Here is a 27,011-nt window from a genome sequence, read left to right as displayed (position 1 = left end):
TGCTTCCATTTTCCCTTCAATGTCCTCAGTTTCCCCTTTAATTTTTTTTTTTTTTAACAGTTCTGAAGGCAGAGAAGCAGGTTCACTGCCTCTTTCTGTGAGGTAAGAGAGTAATTGTTAGGAAGAAGCAAAAAGCTTGAATACATTTTTAAAAGAGCTTAGTAAAAGTCATTTTCAAAAGCAACTGTGGAATTAAAAGTATACTCAGTCTCATCTCTCATCTTCCTGCTATTTTCACTTCACATCTGCAAAATTGTACCCAGGAGAGCACAGTCCAGCCCTTGCTAGATAGCTGAAGGGCTACATAGCTTCTTCCAGCCAAAGAAATCCCCAAACCAGATGTCTCTGTTGTCCATGACTTGGGATGAGGGAGTTTCTAATCTTCATAATTTCTCCCAGATTTAGGGAGACACTGACTCAGCTCTGTGTGGCTGCCTCATATTTACCCTGGGCCAGAAGGAATGGTAGGAGCACAGAATGGTTCCTCCTTGGTCCTTGGGGCTGCAGGACAGCAGTGCAGTAGGCGTCAAAGGGAGCTGGCGTAATTGCTGTCTTCAACTAGACGAAGCACTACCTGACTAGGAAGGGGAGAAGTCCTCAAGAGGAGTATGAATGGAAGTAAGAGGGTGGTGATGGGAGCAAAGCCCTGAATTCCCACCACCTCCCTGGCTCTTTGTGTGCACCTGGAGTTCCAGACAGCCAGCAATGAATTGCTGCTTTGCAAATTCTGTGGTTTTAGTTACTTTCAAAATGCACTACTTAGAGTCTGCTTAGGGTCCTCTGAATGCACTGTGTATGTCTCTTCGGCTGCCCCAATCTCAGGAGGATTGAGGAAGCCCTGGAGAAAAGTGGGGTGTTTTTGCTATGGCAACACACAGCGTCATTGTCTGGAAAACTTAAAGCTGCTAAAAATCAGAAGGAAAATTTGGGGCAACATTTAGATATTGAGAAGACAGAATTAGAAAGCACAAACCGAATGCTACGTTTCTTAGCCTGTGCTATCAGTTTTATTAATACTTGAAAATTGCCTGTGGCAACAGATGATCTTTTTATTGTTGGCACATTGGATCAGTATCTAGAAAAGATAGAACACAGCTGCTTGCATTAATGCCTTGCTGTCTCACCATGAGTAAGGGTGAGAAGAGAACATGCTAAGGACACTGTGGTGTTTGTACTTTTTTTTTTTTTTTTTTTTTGCCCTTCCTTTTGGGGGAAAATAGGTCTCTTTAGACAAAAGTTACTGAATTGTTAAATCGCTTATGTAAATAATAATGGATGGAGGGGTTGGACAACATATTCACAAATATCCTCATGTCATTTGTTCTTAACCAGGGATGTAGGTTGTATGTTATTTGTGATAGAGCTGGGGAGAAAAAAAATCTTTTACTGGAACACTCAGAACACGTATTCAGTGTCCTGCACTGAAAGCATGCAGTCTGTGGTGTCGAGTCTTATGTCCATTTTGAAATAATATAAGATAGTTTTGCTTTTAAATTCTGCCAGAACAATGAAGAATATCAAAAAACTCAATGAACTTGTAATGTGGCATTTTGTAGACAGCAAAATGTCTACAGATATTGTGGATTCCAGAAATAATAAATACAGCTCTGTCAACATTTTTCTTCCCCTTCTCCCCCCATCCGCTTACCCCCAGATCATTTGGAAAAAAGCTAACTGATCTGTGTGTAACATTGGTCTCGCCTATTGAAGTTCATAGGCCATAAATGGCATGCAATTCGCTTCTCTTCARAGACACCACTTTTTCTTTGCATAGTCTGATTTGAGTATTTCTTTCCCAAATAAATGCTGTTGTCTTTCTTTTAAACACTCCTCTCCACCCCAAAACCCCACCAAGACAACAGGCCAGTGCTGGTGATTTACAAACAGTCCTCAGGCTGCCACACTATATGTATTTGGTATGATGTAGGCAGATAAGGAGTTGTATTTTCAAAGGCACTTTAGGGAGATTATCACCCAGTTCTCATTTAACATTGCTGGAGTGTGAATATGTAACATATGCACACAAATACTTTGCAGTAAAAGTGTCTGTGATTAATTCAGTGATGTCCACTTCTAGATTTATTTGAACAGGAAAAGATGCTGTATAGGAGTAGTATAGTTTTCTGTTGACAGTAATGAGTAATAAGTTTTATATCAAGGTGGAGCTTCAGTCACCAAGGCAGGTCAGGTCAAACTGGTGATGTGGTTGCTTTGGCTTCTGCACGTTTCAAACAGTGCAGTTGTTTATTTTTGTTTAAATCTATGCTGATACAAAGGTAACAGCTCTGTGGGGAGAAAGTGGGGGAGCAATGATGCATCTTTTTTAACTTAACCCTCCTGATTCCCAGGGAAGCACCACTGCCCTTTGTGCCACAGGCCTCCGGAACCTGGGGAATACGTGTTTCATGAACGCAATCCTTCAGTCGCTCAGGTACCTGCTGTGCATTGTATTGTGAAGCCGCTAAAGTTTTCCCTGTATTTCTGGGAGTGGTTTTGTGCTGTAGCATTAGGCAAGAGAATTTGGCAGGTCATCACTGTCAGAAAGTGTCCCTGTATTAGCAGGAAGGGGCAGTGCTGCAGGTACCACGAAGCTCTCTTCCATCGTGAGGGACTTTGTGTGACGCAGCAGTGCCATCTCCTCAGCAGAAAAGGAGAATGCTTTTTGTTGCTGACCAGATGAAATACGTTGATGCTTATGGTAACTGTGAAGGCAGAGAACAATGCTCTGAGGGATGGGGTCCCGTAAAAGCGAGTGGGAGAACAGTTTCTGAGGTGCTATTAGACCTAATTTCATTGCTGCCAAGACCGCCACTGCTCCATAATTGTCCTTTTGCGTTTCTGTATTCACCTGCCTCATATGGGGGAACTGTTGAGTCAGGCTGTAGTAGAACTAATTGGCCTCTTCTTAATTCTCTTTTCCACCACTCAGAGTTTGCTTGCAGGAGCCAAAGCACATGATTACGCTCCATTACGGGGACTGCTGTAGCAGAGGTTAGGGTGGATAGGTGGACACTGACCTTGACATCATGAGCAGCTGCAGTTTGGTTTGTGAGGGAATGCCTCTTGGTACTGCAGTCTGTCATGGTGTCTCTTGGTCAAAGCAAAGCCAAAATGTAGTCATTTCCGGTAGTTGGGGTGATGATTCTTCTTACAGATTTGCTCACTCATTTAGAGAAGATGAGTAGATGCTGCAGTATTTTATGCATCTTGCATGAAAATACTTGAAAGAACTGTTCATGATCGCTTCCTCTGTCACTATATGAAGTTGTGTTTATGCATTTCAAAGAACAGACTCCAGAATACATAATCTTCTCTTCATTCTCTGCCCTTTAAGGTTTTCATTCATTTTTCCTTTTTCTGTAGTAACATTCAGCAGTTTTGCTGTTACTTCAAAGAGTTGCCCGCTGTGGAGCTGCGGAATGGGAAGACAGCAGGCAGGCGAACTTACCATACCAGGAGCCAGGGGGATAACAACGTGTAAGTTGCATGTTCCTTGTTAGCACTGAACTTTAAGGAAAACAGCAAATATTTGAGTAGTAGAGCTAGTAAACACTTTCAATGTTACAGAATCATAGAAAAATGATTCATAGAAAACAGAATCGTAGAAAAATGATTTGCTATACAAAAAAAAAAACCTTTCATCGCTGCCACTGTGGTCAAACAGATCTGGTCCTACAGGGGGAAACAGTCACATACATGAGAAAGCACTGGAGTATAATTGAATTTAAAGTAAGGTAAAGTGCTAGTGACCTGTATTTCAGATGTGTTTGCAAATGAACATACAAAAAAATCACAGTATGATTCAGTGTCTGTGACTTGTTTGAGCAAGTATTAAAGGGACAACTTTAGCAGAGTTTACAGTATAATGGTGAAAAGGGGAAAGATTTCCAGGTGAGTCCTCAATGTCTGATATGTCATCTTCCTAATCTGTCTCTCTCCAAGTTTGTAGATTGGATTTTAGACTTAAAAAAATCTTCAAAATACTGCTAAAGTTATTTACCCAATCATTGCAATTTCTAACCAAAGAAGTGGCTATGATACTTGTACCATTGAATTAGTAAAGCTGTAAAGGTTATAGCACAAACCCATATTCATCACCAACTTTTACTTTCTTTCCAGTTCATTGGTGGAAGAATTCAGAAAGACGCTGTGTGCTTTATGGCAAGGAAGCCAAACTGCATTTAGTCCAGAGTCTTTATTTTATGTTGTTTGGAAAATCATGCCAAATTTTAGGTAAGTTTTGTAGAATTAGAACATTACCCTTGATTGTAACCTTATACTGCTGTGTCCTAATCCAAAACTTGCTGGATCCAGGGAATGTTCTATGCAACTTTCCCATATGCCCACAAATATGCTTTGAAAAGGACTTTGTAATTTGATCTACAATTTTGTGTTCATCAGTAATGCTTTTTTCCTGCCCTCCTACCACATGCTACATGTAGCAGTGTCAGAGAGGACAAACATCTCAAATATTAAAAGAATAGTAGTTGTACCTCTGCCTGAGYCAGTGCTTCAAGGGGTAGAAGAATTAGAACAAAGTCTTGTAGGTAAGTGCCAAGTGCATGGTGTTGACAGAACCCGAGCTTGGCTACAATAAGAAAATGATGTAGTTGGATTAAAAACGTACAGGTACCACAGACCTAAATGTGAACGTGCTGGGTAAAACTTCCTTGATTCTCTCAAAATACTGTGGTCATCACCAGTGTGACATGAAATAAGGGCTGCTTAAAAAAAAACAACAAAAAAACCCTTGTGTGTAATAGGCATTTTGCACCCATCCTGACAAAAAAAAGACAAAAAATAAAGGAAAAAAGGTTACCCAAGTAAATCAAAGTATCGTTCCTCTCCAAGGTCTCCCTGTCCTGGCCCCTGAACCTCTTTCAAAGGAGCACTGAAACCTGTTAGGATATATTGTGATGAAGGTAAGTTGCTCCATGTTCTCAGGTAGTAAAGATGTTATCTGTTACATCTCCAGCAGTGCTGAAAAGATGCTGTGAACACATCTGCTAGAGGAACAACCCGAATAACAAAAAGCTATTTATTCTRTTCTTCACACTGCCTAATGTGTTTCACTTGGCTTATGAGAATCAAGGAAGTTTAATACCAGTAGTTCCAAGCAGAGGCCAAAACATTATAGGCAAATGAACGTCATCTTTAACCTCCTTGACCAGCATCCCCATTATAGTCCTCATTGTAATTCCTCTTAGACTAAGCAAGAAACCGGTTCATTAAGTTCCTCTAGCAAATTTTCAGCACTGTGGATTCTATTGCAGCTTTTAAAAGGAAAAAATGCTATGTCTTTTTACGTGTTCGTTCCCAGTTAGGTGGGAACGTGTCCATGATTCACTGGTAAGAGAACTCTTTTTCACTCCAGGACATATGAGCCTGTCTGTGTTTTATGAAGTAACACAGTACAATAAATTACATGGAGAGAAGTGTCAGCTGCTCAATAAATATGTTCCCACTCTCCCATTTCCACACAATCTAGGGAGACAGGTTCTTTGAGTGTTTAATTGTGCTATACTGTAAAAGTTAATAATGCTACCGTTCTGGTTCTACCTTGTATGCTATTTGTGAGATTAGAAGGAGAGGGTGGCTGGAACAAAGTTGGAGCCAGTAGCGTGTTAACAGCAAACCGGCTAATTTGGCTTATGTAGCCTGAAGTGATTTGGTGGTGGGGGGACAACTTTTTGGAAACTTGGTTTAATTGTTTTAGCCCAAAGAGATTTCAGTTGTTAAAGGCATGTGCCTGCCTTCAGGAGTGTAAGTGCTGTTTTTCTTATAGAAGGTTATCTTATATAGAAGCTTGTGGGGGAAAAAATGCTGCTTGTGCACTTTATGGCCCTCTGTCTCATAATGCACATAGGAAGTAGAGAATATAGCTTATAGTTTTTAAAATTTGTGTATTATAAGCACAACTGGAGTGGCTCTAAGCTCTAATGCTGCTATGGAAGTCCTGTCTTTGACTGTTGTACTGAGTCTGCTCCTGCAACTTCTGCTGCCTGCTGAGATGGTTCTGTAGCCTCCTGCTGAGCAGCAGTATGTGTACTTTGCTGCTTTACTGCTGGATGAATACTGTGCTCCATTTTCCTAGTAACTCTTCCTGTTTATATTCTGTCTTGCTGCCCGTGGGAAAAGGAGTGTCAGAGACGGGCTTGAACTGAATTGGTTCAGGTACATGGAGATCACACTTATTACAAAAGCTGCCTGTCAGAGAAACTGTGCTTCTTACTTGAAGGGCCTTTTGAACATAATTTATTTTGAAGAGTATATGGTCAATATGATTGTGTTATTTTAAAAAATGTGCAACTATATTTATGCTTTTTAACAAATCCAAAGAATGTCTCAATTATAGTTAACATTTGTATGCATGAACAAACACATGCATCAGGAACGCAACCAAAAACGTGGAATGGTTCCAAAGGGTGTTTTATCACATTTGTTGTCATATTACTTCAGAGTTCTTTTCTGAGGAAGTTAATGTTAAAAAGGATAAACATTCCTCTTTCTGGTGTCTGAAACAAAGCCTCTCCATAAATTTCTTCTTTGGCTATTCATTTACGATTCTCTATATGTTAGTTAAAAAGAAGATATCTGTATTAAATAAACTAAGCAAGCCCTGTGTTAATTCTGCAACTTCTAACTTAACCCTGTTGTGTTCACAGTTAACCTGTGGCTTTGAAGCTGGGTTCTGCTTTACTACTTTGTTTCATAGTAATGTATAATTCAGGAGAACTGAGTCCTGTTTTCAGCTGTGCAGGACTCTGGCCTTTTGAAGCACATATTGGTTTTTCTGTGTGTCAGTTTTTCTTCCTTGTAAAAGAGGGTAGCGATATTGATGTGTTTTTCAGAGTGCTTTGCGATCCACACAGGAAAGGTACTACATAAAAGCAATGGACTGTGCAGTGAAGGGAGCCGTGACAGTGGTAATGTCTGTACTCTGCAACACCTTTTTAGTCATATTTTAAAGATGGTCACCAATTAAGAAAGCATTTGTTAGGTATCTGGATCATGCATTAATTTTATATTTTTGGAATATGTACTTGATGGTGATTATAATAAATCTAAATCACTGTAGTGAAATACATAGGGAGAAACAATAGAAATATTTTGACTCCTTGGCCCTTCATGTAAATATCTTGTATGCAAAGCTGTTTGGTATTTACTGTTGTTCTGTAACAAATGATTGAACAGAGCACATAAGCATTTAGATGAAGGACCCAATTGATCCCTTAGCGTAACAAAGGCTGGAGGAAGAACGAAGTCGATAGATTAGCTTCTGGTTGATGTAGAGTTACATTGGTACTTGAGTAATCCAAGCTGTGCCTGCTCTCATTCTCATAGTTGCTTGCAGATGATGCCTTTTTCTGTTGTTTTTTCCTGCCCCAAAACACAAACTCAGTGATTTCTTTAAAGCTGCTAGTTTGGAAGAAAACATTACTGTAATTCTGTGAGATGGAAAGGGACTCTTATTTATTTGTTTATTTTTAAGCTCTTTTGTGCGTGTGTGTGTGTGTATGTGTGTTCATGTTATCTCCTACCAGTACTTTTGTACGCTCGTCGCTGCGCACATCAGCTGTACGCTGGGTGCTTCTGTTGCACTGAATCTGTTCTCGTTTCTCTAAAACTCCTGGGTATCGTGCCAGGAGTCTCATGGATATTTTTCCCTCCCCTGCACAACAGCACGAACCACCTCCCCGTTGTTTGTTCCCAGACACGTCTATGTAACAACTGTGGCCCATGCTTATGGGGGGGGGGGGGGAGCTTAAACAAGCGGAAAGGAGAAGCCAGCTCTCTCCTGTTTGGGGATTTTTGTAACTAGGCCTGCAAAGACTTGCGCATAATCATGTCACTGTTGCACGAGGCTTTTAATGTTTCGATATGCATGTTTTCCTGCTCCATCTCATATAGCTGTATGAGGCTCTTACAGCAAATGAATACTAGTTGCTTCTGAAATGTAATGCATGCTTTAGCTTGAAGAATTTTAAGGACCTATTTACCCTCATGGCTTTTCTGTTTCCTTCCCAGCGGCTTTGTTAGTGGTGAGATAACGATGGCTCTTTGAGCAGCGCTGCTGCTGACAGTGACACAGCTGAGCCTGGGACCCTCCTCCGCCAAATCCAACTCCTCAAATGATGCTCTGGCCCCTGCCCCAGGAGATGTCGTGTGGGTCACGTGGGGGAGATGCAGGGGAGACGTGTGTCCCTAAGCGTGGCTGTAGAACTCGCCCGAGAAGAGGGAAGAAACCTCTCTCTCATCTCAGTTAATTCAGAGTTTGTTGTTCCTGAAAGGGACACAGACCCTCAGAAGGAACGAACGCCTGTGCTCGGCAGGCGGGGGGCAAACAAGCAGGGCAGCAGCTTGTACTGCCAAAGCGAGGGCTCGGCAGCTGCATGAAAGCTCAGCACTATTGACGCTGAATCCTGTGTCAGCAGTGTGTTTTGTGGTGTCTTTGAAGCTTACCGGTTTGGAGACTTCAGTATCTCGAACATGATTTATAGTGGTTTCAAAGTAGGGACAGCAGTGTACTGTCTCACCTGGAATCATAACAAGCAATTCTGCATAGATGCTCTCAGATGGAGTCAATAACCAACAAGGAAAAAGGAGAAACAGGAGGAATGTGTTTGTGTGAGTGAGGAGAGATCACTGCTACCATTGTGCGTTTTTATTTATTTATGTATATTACAACTAGGATGTTACTAGCACAGACAGATTTTCCTGAGGCTTATTTAACGTGGCAACTACATTAACAGAATATGTGAGTAAATGGTGTTATGTGTTTGGTACTCCCTGCTGTTTTCTGAAAAGTCTCTTGCTTTAAACTTTATAATCTTAAAAAAACAAAACAAAAAAACCTGTCCTCAAAAAGAGGCATGCATAGAGATAGATCTGCAAAGGGCAGAAATCACTTAGCTTGTCTTGACATCACTTTATCTTTCAAAGGCTAACTGGAAAACATTTTTGGTACAAACTAAACATGTCTGTAAATTTGCTTTGGTATTATTACAGGAATGCCTTTCTTGTGACCATGGGAAGCACTCCGCGTATCGGCAATAAAGGCGCAACCTGTACGTTTGGTGATTGTTTGTTGTTGTTCCCTTTTCTCTTAAGGGGATACCAGCAACAGGATGCCCACGAGTTCATGCGTTACCTCTTGGACCATCTACACCTGGAACTCCAGGGTGGCTTCAATGGTGTTTCACGTTCAGTAATCTTGCAAGAAAATTCTGGCCTGTCTGCAAGCAACAAATGTTGCATGTAAGAAATGTTTTTAATTTCCTCAACATCCTAATGCCCCTGTATGGGTTTGTGTGGTGTGGATCTGAAATTTGAAGTCCATGGATCCTTGTTCAAATTTTCTCTAATGTGTCCTTAACACTATAAATTAGAAAGCTGCAGGGTAAAGGATTATCATCCTGTGGACTGTGCTTCCTTTCGAAAGAAAGGGTGTCTTGGATCAGTATTTTTCATACACATGAGCGTATAAAATAGGTTGTAAACACATTTTGATACATTAGTCTTTTTCTCAGAAATAAAATGAACTGTTATTTTCTCTTCTGTATCTATATAGAATTGTCTCTTTTCTTCTGTTCAGACAAGCTAGATTTCTTAGGGTGATAGATGCAAAGAGACTGCAAGTACTTGTAGGTTTAAATAGGCAGTAGACTGTCTGGCTCAAAGTGTGAGCAGTGCAGCTACAGTTTGACTTGAGAGAATTTTCTTACAGAGGAACTCTGTGTATGTGCATGTAACACGAGACATAGCTGAGGCCTTTGCTTTGTTTCTGATGATTTTTTATTTTCATGTTACTGTGTGTCTTGAAACAGAGGTAATCGGTGTGTTCTGCACATCTGTCTTTTCTTCTGGAAATACTGTTGTTTCCAAGTTCTGTCCCAGGTGTGTTCTCTGCCAGACTGAAGCCATCACTGAGAGAAAACATTTAATTTGCTTCAGGAAGGAACGTTAAAGTCAGTTTAGCCTGCGTGTTGGTCCTTAGATCCTTGGACTCCCTGTGTAAGAGCTGGCTCTGAATTTTCCCTTCCTGTAGTGATAAGGGCATACTCTGAGCAATACAGGATTTTATAGATACTACCTTCCTGGAAACCTTGAGTTCAGACCATGCTCATTACCACGTTTGTTCTTTGCTTGATGCTTAAAAAAATCTCACAAAACAGCTTAGGTAAAATGTTCTTAGAATTGAAGTGTATTGGAAACCAATTATATTTGTATTACATGCACAAGTTATGGTAGAATTTAAGGGGAATTTAAACTAGGTTCAAATATCTACTGTGAATTTGCCCTGTGAAAGGCTGTGTAAATGCATGGTGAGTTGGGGTATGGCATGGAGTAAGCTGCCGTCTGTCCAGGGTAAAGTAAGGTCACATACTTAGGTGGTTACAGTAAAGTAATAAGAATGCTGTAAATGCTCACTTCTTGAGCAGTTTATTTGGATAGTCATTTCCTTCTACTCAGCAAGAAGAATTCAAATTAATGTGAAGATGTAGGTGGAATGCAGCCTTGTATGGACAGATACGCAAGCACAAACTAGCACGTTATTTAAAAGTTGTAGAATATAATTGAAAATGTTTCAGTTTCATTAGACTATAAGTCCATTATATAACCTGATACAAAGCTTAAGGGACTAACAAAAGCACAGAGAACAATGATGATACACGCTATTTACTGTATGTAATGCAACTTGAGCAGTCTTCGGAGGCGAATAAATGGGAGAAATGCAGACCCATACTTTTAGAAGTCAAGACTAGTTATAACAAAGTAGGGTGAAGATTCAAAACAAAAATATCCTTGACCTACCTAAGAGAGGAAAAAAAATTATTTAAAACTGCTGTTCAGAAACAGCCTTCATTATTGGGTTAAAATAACGTACCCCTGGTAGAATCAGCTATACAATATAGAAATACTATCTACCAGAATACTTTGAACACTACAGTTTTGTGGATCAGCTTGGAGCATGTGCAGTTGACACTTTCTGCTGGGTACCAGATAAAAGTATTGTAACAAATAATTACTTGCTCTGTGTGGTTTTGGGATAAATGAAGTGCCCTATGGATGAACCTCAGTGACTGTTTGTTACTAGGCAGAGCAGTCTGGTCCATGTGTAGCAGTGACTTGTTAGGAGTAAAGACATGCCAGGTATTTATTTCTGACTCTGTTTTCCTCTGTGATGCGGTTTGTCTAGAAATGGAGCTTCTACTGTTGTCACAGCAATTTTTGGAGGCATTCTTCAAAATGAAGTCAACTGCTTAATATGTGGGACTGAATCTAGAAAGTTTGACCCCTTCCTAGGTAAGATGCTTCATGTCTTCAAAAGTATTGGGTGAATTAAGGCAGAAAAAAAGAAATCTGAACCTTGATATATTTTGATGTCATGGTATTGAACCAAGTTTAACATTTAAGTTTTATTCTGCCCTAAACACTTTTTATATCTGTTTTTCTAGACCTTTCGCTAGATATTCCAAGTCAGTTCAGAAATAAACGTACTAAAAATCAAGAAAACGGACCAATGTGCACACTACGAGGTAAGAGTGCCTGGACAAGTGAAATCATTAACAGAAATAAGTGCATAGCTGTTAATGTCAGGAGAGCCAGGCTTTTACCTAGGATCTGATTTGCTGCCATCTGCCATCTCATTTTGTGAGGCTTTCTAGTAGAAGGTGGTGCCAAAATAATTTTCCATGGGGCTGGAGAGGTGCTTTGGTCTCCAAGTCAGCTAAATCCCAAGGAAGATACCAGCAGGGGTTTTCTTTGCGATGAGACTATTTGTGATACATTGCAATCTTTCCAAACCAGTGGTTACTCATGCGTCTAGTTGTGCAGCTGCAATTATTAAGGCTCTGTGCTTAAAAGTATGTTTTGAAAAACGAGCCCCTTGCCATATAGTAACGATGGCTTTTGCATGGTCTGCTTTTTTTTTAAAACAGTGTAAATACAATGCAGGCCAGCTGGGTGGTGAGGCTTTTGCCCTTGTTCTAAAGGATGTTAATTTCTACAGCTTTGTAAATATACTTGCCGAAAACTGTCAACTATTTATTAATGAAAGTTTTTCTCAAAATTTTTTCTCTTTTCACCTTGTTTCCTGGGGGGGGGGAAGGGAAAGCTTTAATAAACTAAGAAAGAATCTTCAACTATTATTAGCAAGTCATTTAGTTTCTTTTGAAAATTAATGGTTGTGCTGAATGTCAGAAGGGATCTCATTTGAAAGAGGGAGAGGTTTTTGGGTTTTTTTAACTGCTTATACCTTTTAAAATGTTTTAAGGAACAAGCAGCTCTGCATGCTACAGCATGTTAGTGTATTATTACATAGTTGCAGCTGTTTTGCTGCACAAACATATAATAATGTTAATTAGAATGACTGCAGCACATATCTTCTCTGTTTTGCTGAATTTGCTGTGTTTCATGTTTCAGAAATCATTTGAAGTCATCTTGAGTTAGGTTTGTGTGGTGTGGTTTTTTTGTTTTTTTTTTTTTTTCAGACTGTCTTCGCAGTTTTACAGACCTGGAAGAACTTGATGAGACAGAGCTCTATATGTGCCACAAATGCAAAAAGAAACAGAAATCCACCAAAAAATTCTGGATTCAGAAACTACCAAAGGTTTGTATACACTTGAAAAGTCATGGCATGGGAATGTGTCAAAGGAAATGGCTGCCCAACTGTTACTAGAAACCAGTGTGTAACTGGTTCATCAGCTACTGCTGATGTTTAGCAATAGGTTCAACTTATTCCTCTAACGTACCCTTTTCTTTTCCTTTTTTCCTTTTTTAATCCTGTAGGTGCTATGCTTACACTTGAAACGATTTCACTGGACAGCATATCTGAGAAACAAGGTTGATACGTACGTTGAGTTTCCATTACGAGGCCTAGACATGAAATGCTATTTGTTAGAGGTATGAAGATGCTCACTGATATCTCCTGTAGGAGTGTGTTCCACTGCATATGTCTTTATTACAAATTACAGTAGATGTCATTTGAAATCTGAAGAGTTTTCTCTCTTTTTAACTGTAGCCAGAAAACAGTGGCCCAGAAAGCTGCCTGTATGACCTTGCAGCTGTTGTTGTGCATCATGGTTCAGGGTGAGTACCTGGAGTGAGCCGGCTTCTGGGCAAAAACCTTCTTCCCACTGAAGTACACGCTGACTTACTTGAGGTTCTTCTGTCCTTAGTGAATGTCTGTATTTTCACTAGTGGAAATAAGCAGTAATTTTTAAACTTAGAGGGGAATGAGCTGAATTAACTTATGATAGTTTTATACAGTAAGTCCTAGGAGTCTCCATTGGCAGTTTTTCTTTGGGAGTAATGACTGAAAGTGGGACACCTAATGAAAATCCAGTTTCTGTAGGAATGGAGAGCACTAAAACAGAGCTAATGCTTCACTTTGAAATTCTTAGTATACAGATATTTTTTCCTTTTTGTTCAGTTTGAAAGGCACATGATGTTTATGCTGAAAAGTGTGTTTGAAACAAATGTAGACTTAAGATGGGCACAGTGAAAGCAATTATCCTGTATTTACCTTCTTCCTACAGGAGCGGAACTTGTGAAAGCTAATAGGCATGCCACAAGGCTTGATAGTGTTCGTATTTTTGGGAGTGGGGTCCTCTTGTTTTGTTCCCCAACCCTGGACTGATCCTTTGAGAGTAAGAGTAGTGACAAGATAACTTTTTCCCAGGAGGTTGTGTAATCTGTTCTTGCAGTTTAGGAACTCACTCTATGAAGGTGAAGCTGAGAAAGGAGTTTTCTAAAGAAACTAAATCATTAATCAAAACCTTTTTGGTTTCTCAATGTAATTCTGAGATGTTAAAAAGTTCAATCCAGAAAGCCATGCTTTTTGCTTTCTCTAGAAGAATGATCTGGACTTTCAAAAGAAAGCCGTACTATTTGACTTGACTATTAAAGACACCCTTTGTAGCACCATAGTGCATCTCTGACTGGTGCTTCAAAGTCCTAAGAAAATCAACTATACTTGTCGCAGATAGTAAATGAAAGCTGGTCATAGTCAGAATTGAATTAGATGGCTGGAAGCATTCAGGAACTATGTTATAACCCATAAGCAAGTGAAAGCAGGTCTTACCTTCAAGTGGCAGAGTAATGAAAACTGGATTTATGGCTCCAAAACTTGCATCTATTTAATATGAACTTAAGTAATTTTCTTTTTGGTATTCTGGTCTTTGTTTTGCTGTGGGTGCTTTTGATTATATTTAGACTATGTGAGTTTCTCTAGTCTAAAGTGGGGAAGATTTTACAAAAATAAAGCCTAGTGAAATTTTTATAGTTAACACAAATTATAACAGCTAATGGGCTTGATTTTTTTATGTGGGCAAAAATATTAGTTCTGTGTTGCAAGAAGCCTTGCTTGCACACAACTATAGGATGCTAATATGTGTCTATAAAAAAAATTAATTCATCCCAGTATGTGATTGCTCTGACTGAATACAAAACTTTAATTTGAAGACCTTTGAGCCCCACAGATTAAGAGGGGAAGGATCTTACCAGCTGTTACAGAGGGCTGTCAGTTCCTCTCTTCCTCTGGCTCCTGGAATCCTCTTAGTCCATTATCGCTTAGTAGGAAATTCATCAGAGAATGAAGTGCTGGATCTCCTTCTGATTGTCTTCTCTCTTTTTCTCCCCTTCTTTTTCTTTTTTCTCCCTTCCCTTCTCGCTGTCAGTGTTGGCTCTGGACATTACACCGCATATGCAACGCACGAAGGTCGTTGGTTCCATTTCAACGACAGTACTGTAACTCTGACCGACGAGGAGACTGTGGTAAAGGCAAAGGCCTACATCCTCTTCTACGTGGAACGGCAAGCCAAATCTGGATCAGATAAACTTTAATACCTCCTTCTAATTCTCACTTATCAAGTCCACCGGACAAAACATTTCCATTTCTCCATAAATACTTGATCCAAGACTATTAATTTCATTGTGCACTTTTCAATTTCCTCTTGTGGGTTTTAGTTTTGTTGTGTCAATGGTAGCATTTGACTTACTGAACTTGGACACAAACTAACTTTTTTTTTTTTTAGTTATACCAGAAAACCTCAGCAGATTTTGATTTGCTGCTTTAGTTGTGATAACTCAATTTTTATATATATAGTTTAATGAAATACTTAGTTATTTGACTTTTTTATATTAATGTTTTCAGTTCTCACTTTCTAAAGGCACATTTACATCAGAGAAGCTTTCTGTCCTCCTTGCAAGCAAGATAAATGTGCTCCTGATTATGAAGAGCAATACAACCTCATGCTGCTCTCACAGCTGTTATGTAGATATGATTTATCTATCTCTTTAAATCAAGGAATTATTTGCACGTAATATTTTCCCTTGTGCAAGAAACTAAACAGTGACCTCTGAGCAATCATTCGTTGTCTGCAGAAGAGATGAGAGACAGCATCATTAAATAGACCAGGTAATTGCTGCTATTGGTGTGTATTCAGGCTGCTGACTTTCAAGAATCATTGTAAATAAATAGTTGGTTCAATTGTATCTATACCGCAGATTAATTCAAGTGTTCCTCACATCTGCTCTTCCCTTCCCCCTCCCCCTTCAATTTTTTTAAATTATCTTAAAATATATATGTCTTAATTGTGGKTTTTTTTTTAATGAACCTGAATTGCCAGAGACATCTCTGTTGCAGATTTTAATCATGAAATTTGATCATAAACAATTAACTTGCTTTAAAACTTGGAGACTCCCTGGCACTGGGGCCCCAGCCCTCTTTCGTGGTGGAATGGGGGAACACAGCCCCAAAACCTGGAGTTTTGTGAAAACATGCTTAAGTCTAAATACAGCTCCTGTCCACCTTCAATGCCTACAGTTTGCTTAAAACTGAAAGGAAGTATGTATATATATATATATATAATTCAAGGTGTTTTGTGTGACTTTTGCTATACCCATTGAAATGCAAACTGTAAAGGCAAGATACTCAGTTTCATACACACAAGATTTTACAGCAGGCCTGTCTGAGGGGAGATGTTCAGCCAAGACTTACTGTTGAATGGAGCAGCAAAGTAGCTGGAGTATTTCCTCACWAGCCCAGCATGGTTTTTTTGTTTGTTTTTTTAAAATAGTCTCTGGACTTAAACTGGAGGCATGAGATGATTTCTTAAACCTGTCTATGTAACGGAAAAAGGCTTAACTTTGAAGTTAAATTTTAGCCATATTGCTGATATTTTGGATAGTGGAAGTCAAACCCTCATTAACTGAGGTTAATGAGATTTAAAAGGAGGACAGGAGAATCTATGTTGCAAAATCTGGGAGTCCAGAAAATCTGAAATTTGACAAATGCAACTTCTCTTTTTTTTTTTTCCTCATCTCTTTCCACCTCCCCTGTGCCTAGCGAGTAACTGGACACTCCTGCACTCTCAAAAGCTTGGTGATAAGAGTAGAATTTACTTCACGTAGAATCATTAGAACCAAACAGTGTCTTTTAGTTGTGGTAACAAAGAAGTACAACATACTTGTTTGAAAACACATAATAATTCAAGTAAAATGTAATTTTTTTTTTTTAAGCTAATGCTTCCAAAGGATATACACAGTAGAAGTGGCCCTAAAACTTGTACCATTAGCTCAACCTGATACACACTTATTGAGTAAATACCGATTTCCCTGTTGTGGGGATACCTGCTAGCTGTACATTGACAACTACAAATAGAAATCACAATCAAATGGCATTCTTTGTGGCTTTTTCACATCATCTTAAACCAGGGGAGAGAGATTGGCTTTATATAAAAGAAGTGCAGAAAATGGTCAGCATTGCTAACTGTGTATGAATATGTAAACTATACACTAGCTAAAAACCTATTGTGATTACTAGATACATTAAGTAAGTGACATATATATATATATATATATACACACACAAGGCTGTCTTTTTTTTTTTTTTTGGTTTCCCTTGAGTTGAATAAATAGAACTATTGACTGTTTTAAACTGTAGACAGCTTGTCACCTACTGTTTTCCAGTTTCTTGCAGCCAGAGCCTTTGTTCTATCAGAATAGTTAGCTGTTATCATTTATGCATGCAGAAGAAGGTATCTGATGGACTTCATCAGCATGTGGGGCAGGGAGGTATCTTTTAACACATTTATACCTTGAAGGGCAGCCCTACTGCTCACATTTGGGGCARTTAAATAGTTCCAGCTATATTTGCCTTCTGTCTGCATGCTGCTTCAATTGGATTGCTTTAGAATTTTAGTTTTTGGGAATACAAATATTAAAATACACAACTAGCCATGGCCACAAACAGTTTAACTTGCAGTAGTCAAGTGAATGCAGGTCTTGCAAACCAGTGATGTAAATGTGCCTTTGTGTATGTTTAGGAACTTAAATTTGTAAGCTTCATCAACGTTCACTTATTTTAAGCAGCTTCTACTTCTCCAGTTTTTTTTTTTCTTTCCTCTTAATCAAATTAATGGTCTCACTTCAGTATTTCCTTTCAGTAACCTTTTCTCTGTAACATTAAGGTCTTGGGCAATGGCATCCAGCATGGGCCATGGCCACGGGAACACAATGCAATCACGTCAGGCTTGTTCTTGCAGCAGGTGGTGATATGGACTCAGCCATATGCTTTGCTGGAACAAGTACATCATAAATCCTTTCCCAATTTAACCTTCTCCCACTGCAAACCCAGACGGACAGTATGAACAGTTTGTTGTGGCAACACAAATATTTCTCTTCCTGGTGGAGAACTTTGCTTATCCACTGTATTCTATTCAGTGTGGTGTCAAAAAAAAAAAAAGTAACTGAGCACTGAACCAGTAACATATACTGCACCTGGCCTAGTATTACATTTTTAACCTTACTTGTATATCCTATATTTATCTACTAGCTTGTGGGAGGGGAGGGATATCTGATTTCATTTAAGCCAAATGTTTCTTTTCTACTTACTGCTGATCATAGTACACACTAACTGGCAAGATTTTTTTCTTGCTTGTGACTGCTCTGCAAGCAACAACTGCTCTCTACAGTTCAAAAAGACTTGCATATTTTTCACCAAAATTTGCCTGATAGAAGGCTGTCCTTTTGTTAGTCATTGTTTAGCCATGTATACAACTGGAGCCATGATTTCTGTAAAACAAAACTGCAAAATTTCCAGCTCTCAGAATAGTGCTTTAGTGTGTTGTATACTGAGCATTTTAATGCAGAATTATGCAAAACTCTAGGGCACTTAGAAAGAGAGCGCCTTCTCATCGTGTGGTCAGAAGGTGCTTTTCCAAGTGGTCACAGATGTCAGTGGGAGATGAGAGTTTAAAACTTTCACAGATAGACAGGGAAAAGTGGACTTGTATCAGAAGCAGGAGGCCATTTATAAGGAGTTTGCTAAATCGATGGAAAGCATAACACTTGGTGTTCAAAAGTTTCCCCAACCATGTTTCATTACTGATGTGTCTGTGTCTTACTGATGAGGTAATCAGCACCTTGACAACTGATTCCAGTGTGCTTTAGGATATCCTCAAGTACTGTAGTGCCATAGTTGTAATTGTTTACCATTAAAGTCTAGTGTGTACGTTTCAGTGAGGATCACTGACTGTGCTCATCTTGCGTGTTTTTAGAGCATTTCCAGGATGAATGTGAATAATATTTCATTCACACAGTGTGTTTATGGAAAAATGTGCCATTAAAGTGTCTCCTTCCCCTAGAAAATAAAACTCCTCTTATCCTTCTACAGGTATCAAAATATTAATATAAATTCTCTGAACAGACTATTTTAACTTGAATTGACTATTTTAACTTGATTGGGGGAGCAGCCCAGAATCAAATTTAAGTGTTCCCCCATCAAAATTTATTATCTAAGCACCAAGAGGACCTGCTTTTCAATTTTAGAAGACCTTGTCACGCCACAGCAATTATTTTTTGTCAGACCTTGGTGTATATCCTCTGTGTGGTGGAAGAGTCATCCCAGCAATGGTAACCTTAATCATTCAAGGTGCAGGTTTCAGATTTGTTTTGTTTTGATTTTTTTTTTTAAGAGTATTGCAGTGTTTATTACAACTCTGAGTAGTCTTGACTATCTACATCTGTTCAAAAGCAAAGGTAAGTTCTGAAAATGATGAAGGAATAGAGTGAGAGTTCAAAAAAGTTAGTATCGGAACACAGCAGAACAACCGCTGCCCCACCATTTTCGCCACTGTTTCTCCAGTAACTGGCTTACCTGGTATGTGAAATCATCTACTCCTCCTGTCCCCTTCCTGGCTTCATACGCACTTGTGCTACTGTCCACAACCAGTTTCCTGAGCATTAAGTAGGGGAAGGAAGCAGGGGCATCCTTATTATTTCAAGGGAAATATTTAATGACAAAGGCTATGAAAATAGAGATTAACAGCCATTAAACAGAGCTTACCATATATAATAGGAAATTACCCTAAAGAACGACACAGATCCTTACTTGCCTTTTATTCTGAGCCACTGTGAAGTAAAAATAAAATTCAAGATTTGTTTTTCAGAGTTCAGTTTTGAAGTACAATCTTGGGGTAAGAACGACGAGCTTAACTTCAATCTCATTCAACCCTGTCCTAAATTGAAACAAACCCCATTAAAATGCATAGCTGGAAGGAAGAAAAAAAAAAGGCAAAAAAAAGCTTAGCTGATTTAAAAAAACCATAACCTTAAATATGTTAAGTAAAATGTGTATTTTTCTTATAACAGCAGACAGAAGATAGGCAATAAACTACTTCTTTAGTAGTTTTATTTCACAAACATCAAAGTTGTAGGGCTGTTCACTCTTTTAATTTTAACCCTCCATTATTTGCTTTATTATTTTCCTTCTAGACTAGCATTTCTGCTACAGTAGTGGAAACAAAACACTCACTCTCTTATTCCTGAAACCAATCTCTGACTCCTTTTCCCTAAAATAAGGGAACTAAAGCTACAGAACCATAAGCAATATAAGAAAACTTGTAAAACTCAAGCTAATAAAGCTATTAAAAGCATATACAACAGTAAAGCATAGACTTGCTGCTCACATGCATGTCTTCCTGTGTAACATTACTTTCCTGATGCAAAAGGTGAAGAAACAACTAGCACTGTTTGCTCGAAGAGCAGGGGGCAGGAAACTGCCTGTACAGCTAAGGCTTGTAAATGGTAACTGCAGGCTTGCTTTGTGCATACTTAAAAGTACCCAGGGAATTTTTTAAATTCTTTTTACAAGCTGTTAGTGAAAGTTCATTAAACTAGCCTCTCTTAAATTACAGTATCACAGTCCTTCAGTGTGACACAAATGCAGGCTTAAAAAAAAAAAAAAAAACAGGTTCCCCCCCCCCTTTTTTTTCTTCCCTCAAACTTGAAAGGATGGCAAAGCTGCTCCATGCAGCTGCTGCTACTCCATTAAGTCAGCACAAGCTCTTTGCTAAACATCGGGATTGCCTAAAAGGAAAATAATCCCTTTTAAGGAAGCATTTCATGAAAGTCAAGTGCTGCAAATTCTACATGCCCATTCCAATCCCTTGCAGAAGCAGAGCAACTGTTTCATGCATGTTTCTTATCCTTTCCCTGTTCTTAGCTTCTGCTCCTGTTGTTGGCCAAAAATAAACACCATTCCACAACCATATATGTGCAACAGCCTCCTGGTGAGCCTGTCATGTCCCCCCCCACCACACACTCTCACTGCCGATACGCCACAAGGCCAGGAGACCGTCTGCTTTCTAACGCACACTGAAGAGCTATGCGTATAACTCAGCTGAACCGGGAGTGCCTTTTACATCTGTTTTCTTTTCTGGACAAAAACAGCAGAAAAAGTTTAGCAAAAACATGTCACAAAATGCTAGAAGTGTTTCAAGATCCTTTACTGTGGTCTTTGTTGAACTTTCATTCTCCAGTGGAACTAAAGAAGGATAATTTTCTCCTGGGACCTGCTTTAAAGTACTTATCCATCTGCTGGCATTCACAGAGAGTCAAGGTGTGTAACATTGAGGATTGGATGAAAAACACTTTCCAGAAAGACTTCTGTAACAGGCATGAAAATACTGTCAATGATTTTTTACTAGAGGTTTGCAACAGGTACGTTCTTTGGGTATGAAATTCTACATCTAAAAAAAAGGTTAACTGCCTTGAAATGAGAGCATCTTGGAGCTCTTCTCCATACAGCCTACCTGAAATGAAGCATTAAGTACGTGAGTGCCTTGACTTTGGAGTTTTAATATAGAGGTTAAGTTGGTTTTAGTGGAACTAATGTATCATCTTCCTATTGGCTTTACTGAGATTCCTCAAGCCTAGCCTTTTCTCTTATTCTTCCTGTTTTGAAATGAATAGTTAGTACCGGAAAGTGCAATACTGGCTACTAAAGTGCTATTTAACTAAACTGTACCATTCTGGCAGTACAAACCATCGGGGTGGGGGAAGGGAACCCCTAGAGGCGAAATACAATTTTACATAATACATCATTACAAAAGCAAGTTAATGAAACATCATTGCCAAACACAAAATTCTATTTCTTTCACATAGTATTACAGCTTACGTCGTGCTGTTCTGTGTCATGACACCATTGTGTGTCCTAAGAAATAAATACTGCTCTTAAACTGAAGTTAAGCAGCTATAACTACATTTAAGCTTTTTATAAACTACAGTGAAGGAATAAGGAACTACCATTAAGGAAAAGCAGCTTTCAGTGCACACCATTTCTTGTGACAACTGTACTGCTGGGAAGCAGTGCTAAGACAAAATTGGGAGGAGCAGACCAGGTAGAGCCCATCCTCGTGCATCTGGGTGCCAGCAGGGATGGCCGCGGTCACACACTAGCGCTGAGCCAGGCATGCCAGTGCCTGCCCTGCACCGTCGCGGCCTTGCGCTGCAGCTGGCCTCCAGGCTGGGGCCACACCGAGGAGGACAAAGTTCCCTCTGGAACTAACAGAATTTTAAAACCCCAACAAATTAGAGGATGTTGACAGAGCACAGGCTGTTGGTGAGACCCAGCAACAGTGAAATCTCAAAACAAGGACTGAAGTATAGCCTCAGGACAGAATGCAAGTTAAATGTACAAAAAAAAAATCTCAAAAGTAGCTGTTTCTAGAACAAGTGATTAAAAAATTCATATCAATTAGCAAAAATAGTGTTAGGAAACACATCTCTTCCTACAGAGGAAATGTTCTCCAATTTTGGCACTGCAATGTCTACCAGCAGCCACACTTAACTAGTTTCATTTTTTTGCCACCACAAATTAGGATTCAGAAGGCGGACACAGCAAGACCACAGCTCTGCAGAAGTAGTTTAACACTTAAGTGCCTTCCCCTGCAGAATCCATAACCCCAAACTGGCTGCTGGACAAAATTCAAAGCAAAGCCTGTGGGTAGCAAGGCATTTCAAAGGCCTGCAGTCCATGAAAATTCAACAAATGCCTTGCAGCCTTAAACAGCTTCATTTCCACAAGTTAAAGCTGAACGCTTAAAAATGACAGTGTATATTGATACTGCCCCCCACAGTCATTTTAGCCTTCCCGAGCCAAGTTCCTGCCTTGTTCCAGCAACCTTCTCAAAGCAGTTCCATCACAACAAAAATCCCAGCACTCCGTGCAAAGAAAAACACAAATTCAGGAGGTTCAAGTATATATAGTTCCCTGAGTTTAGAGTATTTTTGCTCTGTTGATTGACTAAGACATGAGAAAAGGCAGGCTTGATCCTTTTCTGCTTTGGACATTTGTTTTTCTAACTGTTCACAAGTGTAAAGGAAAAGAGTCAGACCAAAACAAAACCATGCAGCTGACATGATCTCACTGTATTAGTGCAAGAGGTGAAATCAAGCAGCAGTTTGCAGGGCAGGGGTTGGGTGGGGGGAAGAAGAGGAATGTACTAGTGTGTGTTTAAGGACACGAGAACACGCTGCGGTGACAGCTGTGCAGCAGTGGCCACGAGCGGTGCCCCTCGTCTGCACCCACACAACAGCTAAACCCTTGACACATGCTGTAAGCACAAATCTCTCTCTGTTTGAAAGTACTTATAGACACCTTCTTGCAGGTCTTACAGGACAGGGACAGGTTAATAGCTTTGCTGGAAGGGCTCACAAGATCAGCAACTTAGCATTGTTGTAATCAGTTTTTCCCTCAAGGAAGTCTTGTATTAATGGAGAAATGTTAAGCTCCATTTAGCTAACGATATGGGATAGCTAAGCCAGTGCTCCCTGCAGCAGGCTGCAAGCAAGAACCCAACACACTTTGTGGGGGAGGCTCTGCAGGTTGGTGCACAACAGCTAGTAATAACTGGGCTGCTCCAGTTTTACACACACAGTACAAGTCATCAACACACTGCACTTGAAAAGGTCTTTTCTGCACTTGCCCAGGTCTAGCTGAGCAACAACAACAAAGATTTCTTTTTAATTTGCTGTGTCATTGTTTAACAGGAGAATTCTTACCAGTTCYGATTGTTTGAGGAAGGTTTGGGAGTTGCGTGGGGATCAAACATCAGCACTCCATCAGGTAGCAGGCTGTACTCACTCAGTAAAACCAACGAGTTGCAGTGCACACGTTAATTCCCATAAATCAAGAGAGAGTGAGAGTGTCCTGCTTGCCCATGCCCAGCATGCCTACAGCCTCTTCACTCAATTGTCCTCAAATTCATCCTGCCTCAAACCTATGAGCTCTGCTGTCTTCATTCCCTGGGCTTGGAGAAGGGCAGCACCGTGTATCTCCTTAAGAAAAAACAAGGCAGCTGCAGCTTAAACAGGCATCCRCTTTCCCTTCCCACTGTGCCAGCTGAGCTACAGCTGTTATGACCAACAGAAAAAAACAAAGTAAGGTTAAGTCTTGAGATTAGCAAAGCCGTGCATTAAGCTCTATAAATGCCTTTATTTAACACCCCCCCCCCCCCAGTAAAAGAGGGAATATTTTTCTAACTTTCATTTCTATGATGTCTTGAGGACACGGTCTTCTCCAAACTCTGCATATTACTCATTTTTTTCTCCTCTCACCTATAATGATCGCCATGTTTTCAGATGTCCAAACCTGCTATCTCTGACCCTCTCTGGATGTGGCCATGTTACAGATGATTGCATCTTGCTTCTTCTCAAAAACTGCCCAAACCTCAAGACACTCAAACTGGAAAACTGCGTGCGGATCACTGACCACACCCTCGAAGCTGTGACCCTCTATGGGAGATCCCTGCAAACGCTCCACGTGGATTTTTGCCGGAACATAACACAAACTGGTCTAGAGAGAGTCAGGGAAAAATGCCCTTCGGTAATGCTGAGAGCAGAGAGAAGTGCTACTATGATTCCAGACAATAAGCCAGAAGAAAAGTTGATGCTTGAAAAAGCATCAAGAAACCTGGTTCAGCTTTAACTGGAACGAGCTGTAAGAAGTCAGTCAACATGGCTTGTGTGCTTCACTTCCACCTTCCTCCTGGGTAGCAGTGCTGCAATTAACCATGGCTCCTTAGCTGCATACTGGGTTAAGTCCAAATGCATGGTTGGTATATTTTGTAGAGGCTCCACTGGGAAAATGTGTGCATCTCCACCGTCACAGTCTTAGGACATTTTGTTGTCTGTTGTTTCTTGAAACTGGAAAATTTTGCATTTCTGCCACAAGATGGTAGACCTGATTAAGGCTAAAAAACGGTGATTCTGATACCTTTGTGGAAGAGGGGAGGGGAGAGATGTAAAGCAGCGGCAGATACTGCTTGGGGTAATTGTATGATCTACCCCAATTTCAGGGAAAGTGATTGACAAATTTCTGTAAACGGAGACACAACACACATGGTCATTCCATCAGTGAGGGCTGACAACCACTACATCTAAGATCCTTCTGGCAAGCAGATCAGAGTACCTGACAACCACCACTTCCTCAGTAATGAGAATTTGTAGCTGATCTGTCAGGCTTATTTATTAAATGGGGATACGTATGGCAACTTGGGYAAAACACTATATGACCCGCCGTAGAATGTATTTTGACAAGCTACACCTCAACTTATTTGGTGAACAGTTCTGAGTGTCAATTACTCCATGCCAACTGTATTACACTGACCCTTTAAATGTTTTACCCGGTGAGCCTGTCTCAGTGTTTGTAACAATTCAGAAGAGTGATCGCGTGAACTGTTTTTTGTTTGAACCACAGCATGCCTTTTTAAGAAGCACCATCTCAAACGCCACACTTCATCTGTGCGGGAGCATGTCCTCAAATTCAGCTTTCCATTACTTCCTATTTTGTACAGCAAGTGACGTTTCCGACATGCCCAGATTCTGACTCCTAGAGCGCATGCCAGAAAATACAAACCTGCACATTCGTGCTGACTCTGCACCTGAACTTACATTTCCTGCATATCTCCTCTCCCATTCAATGCAATTCACTGAAGAACTTTAAACTTACAACAGTAACAGGTGGATAAATCTGGCTATTGATGATTTAGTTTCTCCTACAGGACCAGATATCAGTATAGCTTCAATGCTGAACACAAAGCCTTGTACAGACCAGGCTGACGAGCTCTACAAATCCTGAACAACAGAATTCCAGCTTAATTCACAATGAAGTCTACAGCAGAAAGATTTCATTTTAAATAAAAACCTACAGACTGTAGGAATATGCAAGTATTTAAATTTAGAAATATTAACCTTCGGAAAATACTGTTCTGTTCCACAGAGTCAGCGTTTCTGTTCCATTCCATAACAGCTATTCACTTTTTCACAACAGCAACCTACGCTCATACATCATAGTAAATCTGGTTTTCATTTACATGAGGTGCTGTATATTTGTTGATAAATACACGAACTGGAACTTGCATCACTAGAATTCAATTATATCAAGACTATCATGGTTCGAAATAATTTTATAGCTTTGTTGCCTTTTTACAGTTGTAAATGCATCTACAGGCATAGCTCTGCAGACTCATATTCTGTTAATTACTTGTCTGCATTTTACTCTCTTTTGTATAACTGGAAGATTACAGGAGCTAACATTTCCTATAAGAAACACAATTAGTAACTTCTTAAAATTGCTATTTAACAAATTATTTAAGGTTACCATGACTATCCAACATGACACATTTTTTTTCCTTAGAGAATGATGTGACTGTAGTACCTCTCTTAAAAGACGTATGGAAAAACTGCTATTCAAATAAAGCAGATTTCCCCCTCTCATTGGCATCTAAAATGTAGAAACAAGTTCTGAAGTTAGACCTCAGTTACTTATGAGTAACTGGTTTGATTTTCCAGCTTCTCACTGTTTTCTTTTTACAATATTACTGCTCCTTTTAATAAGGTTATGTGGAGAAATATTGCTTTRGGTATCATAATGTAGAACTCTCATTTTAACTTAGCTCTGATGCCTCAGGTAGCCTTGAAATAAAGATTTATTTCACCTGATGTGTCATTTTTCCTTCATGTTTGAACAGAAGGAAAAGAAATATGCTATCAAAATTCTACTTGAAGCCAATTCTTACTGCAAAAGTAGAACTGTAAAATTGTATTTCCAGTTATTTTCTCTAAGAAGATAAGTTTCAATCTCAGCAGAAATATTTTTATAGACTATATTCCTACAGCTTATTCTTTCTTCTGCAAGAATTGATTAACTAGCTATGTACTCCTGAAAATATTCTTTATGTGGTGCAACAAAAATGGAAAGAGGATTTTACAGCTTTCAACATTAATGAATATACTTACTCCTCCTTTCCATCCTGGTTTATTGATCCACAGATTTCCTTTGGTACTCTGGTAATTTGGCTGAGCTACAAAATAAATCACAGCATTACAGAATCTTAGTGAAACAGAACTGAAATTCTAGAGGAATATATCCTGTCAGCATGAGTATCTATAAGAAATACTCACCCAGGAGAGACATAAAATAGTTTATTATTGCATCTTCACAACTTGGTGATACTTCAACAGCATGACACTACAATATTCTGCTCTTTCATTAATTCATTCCTAGAATTTAAGTAGTGTGCTTATGCACTACAAAATAAGGAACAAAACTGGAAACATCCTAGGAAAAAAAAGGGGCAAACAGCAGTCCTAAACCAGCATTTGCAAGTTGCAAAGGTGATGGCTGCACTGAATAAACAGACTGCAATGTGGAAATTGTAATG

At 39.5% G+C, this 27,011-nt stretch overlaps 2 protein-coding genes and 1 long non-coding RNA gene across 3 annotated transcripts in view; 2 read left to right on the top strand and 1 right to left on the bottom strand.

The window, feature by feature from the left end:
* USP3 (ubiquitin specific peptidase 3) overlaps window positions 1–15,498 on the top strand; it is a 60,668-nt gene extending 45,170 nt beyond the window's left edge. The window contains exons 8-17 of the mRNA XM_026077837.1: window positions 2,349–2,431; window positions 3,364–3,477; window positions 4,120–4,233; window positions 9,112–9,258; window positions 11,201–11,307; window positions 11,460–11,540; window positions 12,495–12,613; window positions 12,793–12,906; window positions 13,025–13,092; window positions 14,682–15,498. Of these exons, the coding sequence (XP_025933622.1) occupies window positions 2,349–2,431; window positions 3,364–3,477; window positions 4,120–4,233; window positions 9,112–9,258; window positions 11,201–11,307; window positions 11,460–11,540; window positions 12,495–12,613; window positions 12,793–12,906; window positions 13,025–13,092; window positions 14,682–14,847 (1,113 nt within the window). The 3' untranslated portion in view covers window positions 14,848–15,498. The remainder of the gene's footprint in view (window positions 1–2,348; window positions 2,432–3,363; window positions 3,478–4,119; window positions 4,234–9,111; window positions 9,259–11,200; window positions 11,308–11,459; window positions 11,541–12,494; window positions 12,614–12,792; window positions 12,907–13,024; window positions 13,093–14,681) is intronic.
* A 982-nt stretch (window positions 15,499–16,480) lies between these two features.
* Window positions 16,481–23,416, bottom strand: LOC112971932. The gene is made up of 2 exons (XR_003255507.1): window positions 23,350–23,416; window positions 16,481–19,523 (listed from the first exon to the last, which is right to left on the bottom strand). It is a non-coding gene; the product is annotated as an uncharacterized LOC112971932 (long non-coding RNA).
* FBXL22 (F-box and leucine rich repeat protein 22) lies at window positions 19,518–26,572 on the top strand. Its single transcript, XM_026077845.1, has 2 exons — window positions 19,518–21,006; window positions 23,929–26,572. The coding sequence occupies exons 1-2, from the start codon at window positions 20,672–20,674 to the stop codon at window positions 24,272–24,274; spliced, it is 681 nt and encodes a 226-aa protein (XP_025933630.1). The 5' UTR covers window positions 19,518–20,671; the 3' UTR covers window positions 24,275–26,572.
* Window positions 26,573–27,011: the final 439 nt, after the last annotated feature.

This window comes from Apteryx rowi, unplaced genomic scaffold (genome assembly GCF_003343035.1).
Source record: "Apteryx rowi isolate R43461 unplaced genomic scaffold, aptRow1 scaffold_463, whole genome shotgun sequence".
Taxonomy (NCBI): Eukaryota; Metazoa; Chordata; class Aves; order Apterygiformes; family Apterygidae; genus Apteryx; species Apteryx rowi.
The sequence above is the reverse complement of the archived record's forward strand: the minus strand, read 5'-3'. Positions and strand labels throughout refer to the sequence as shown.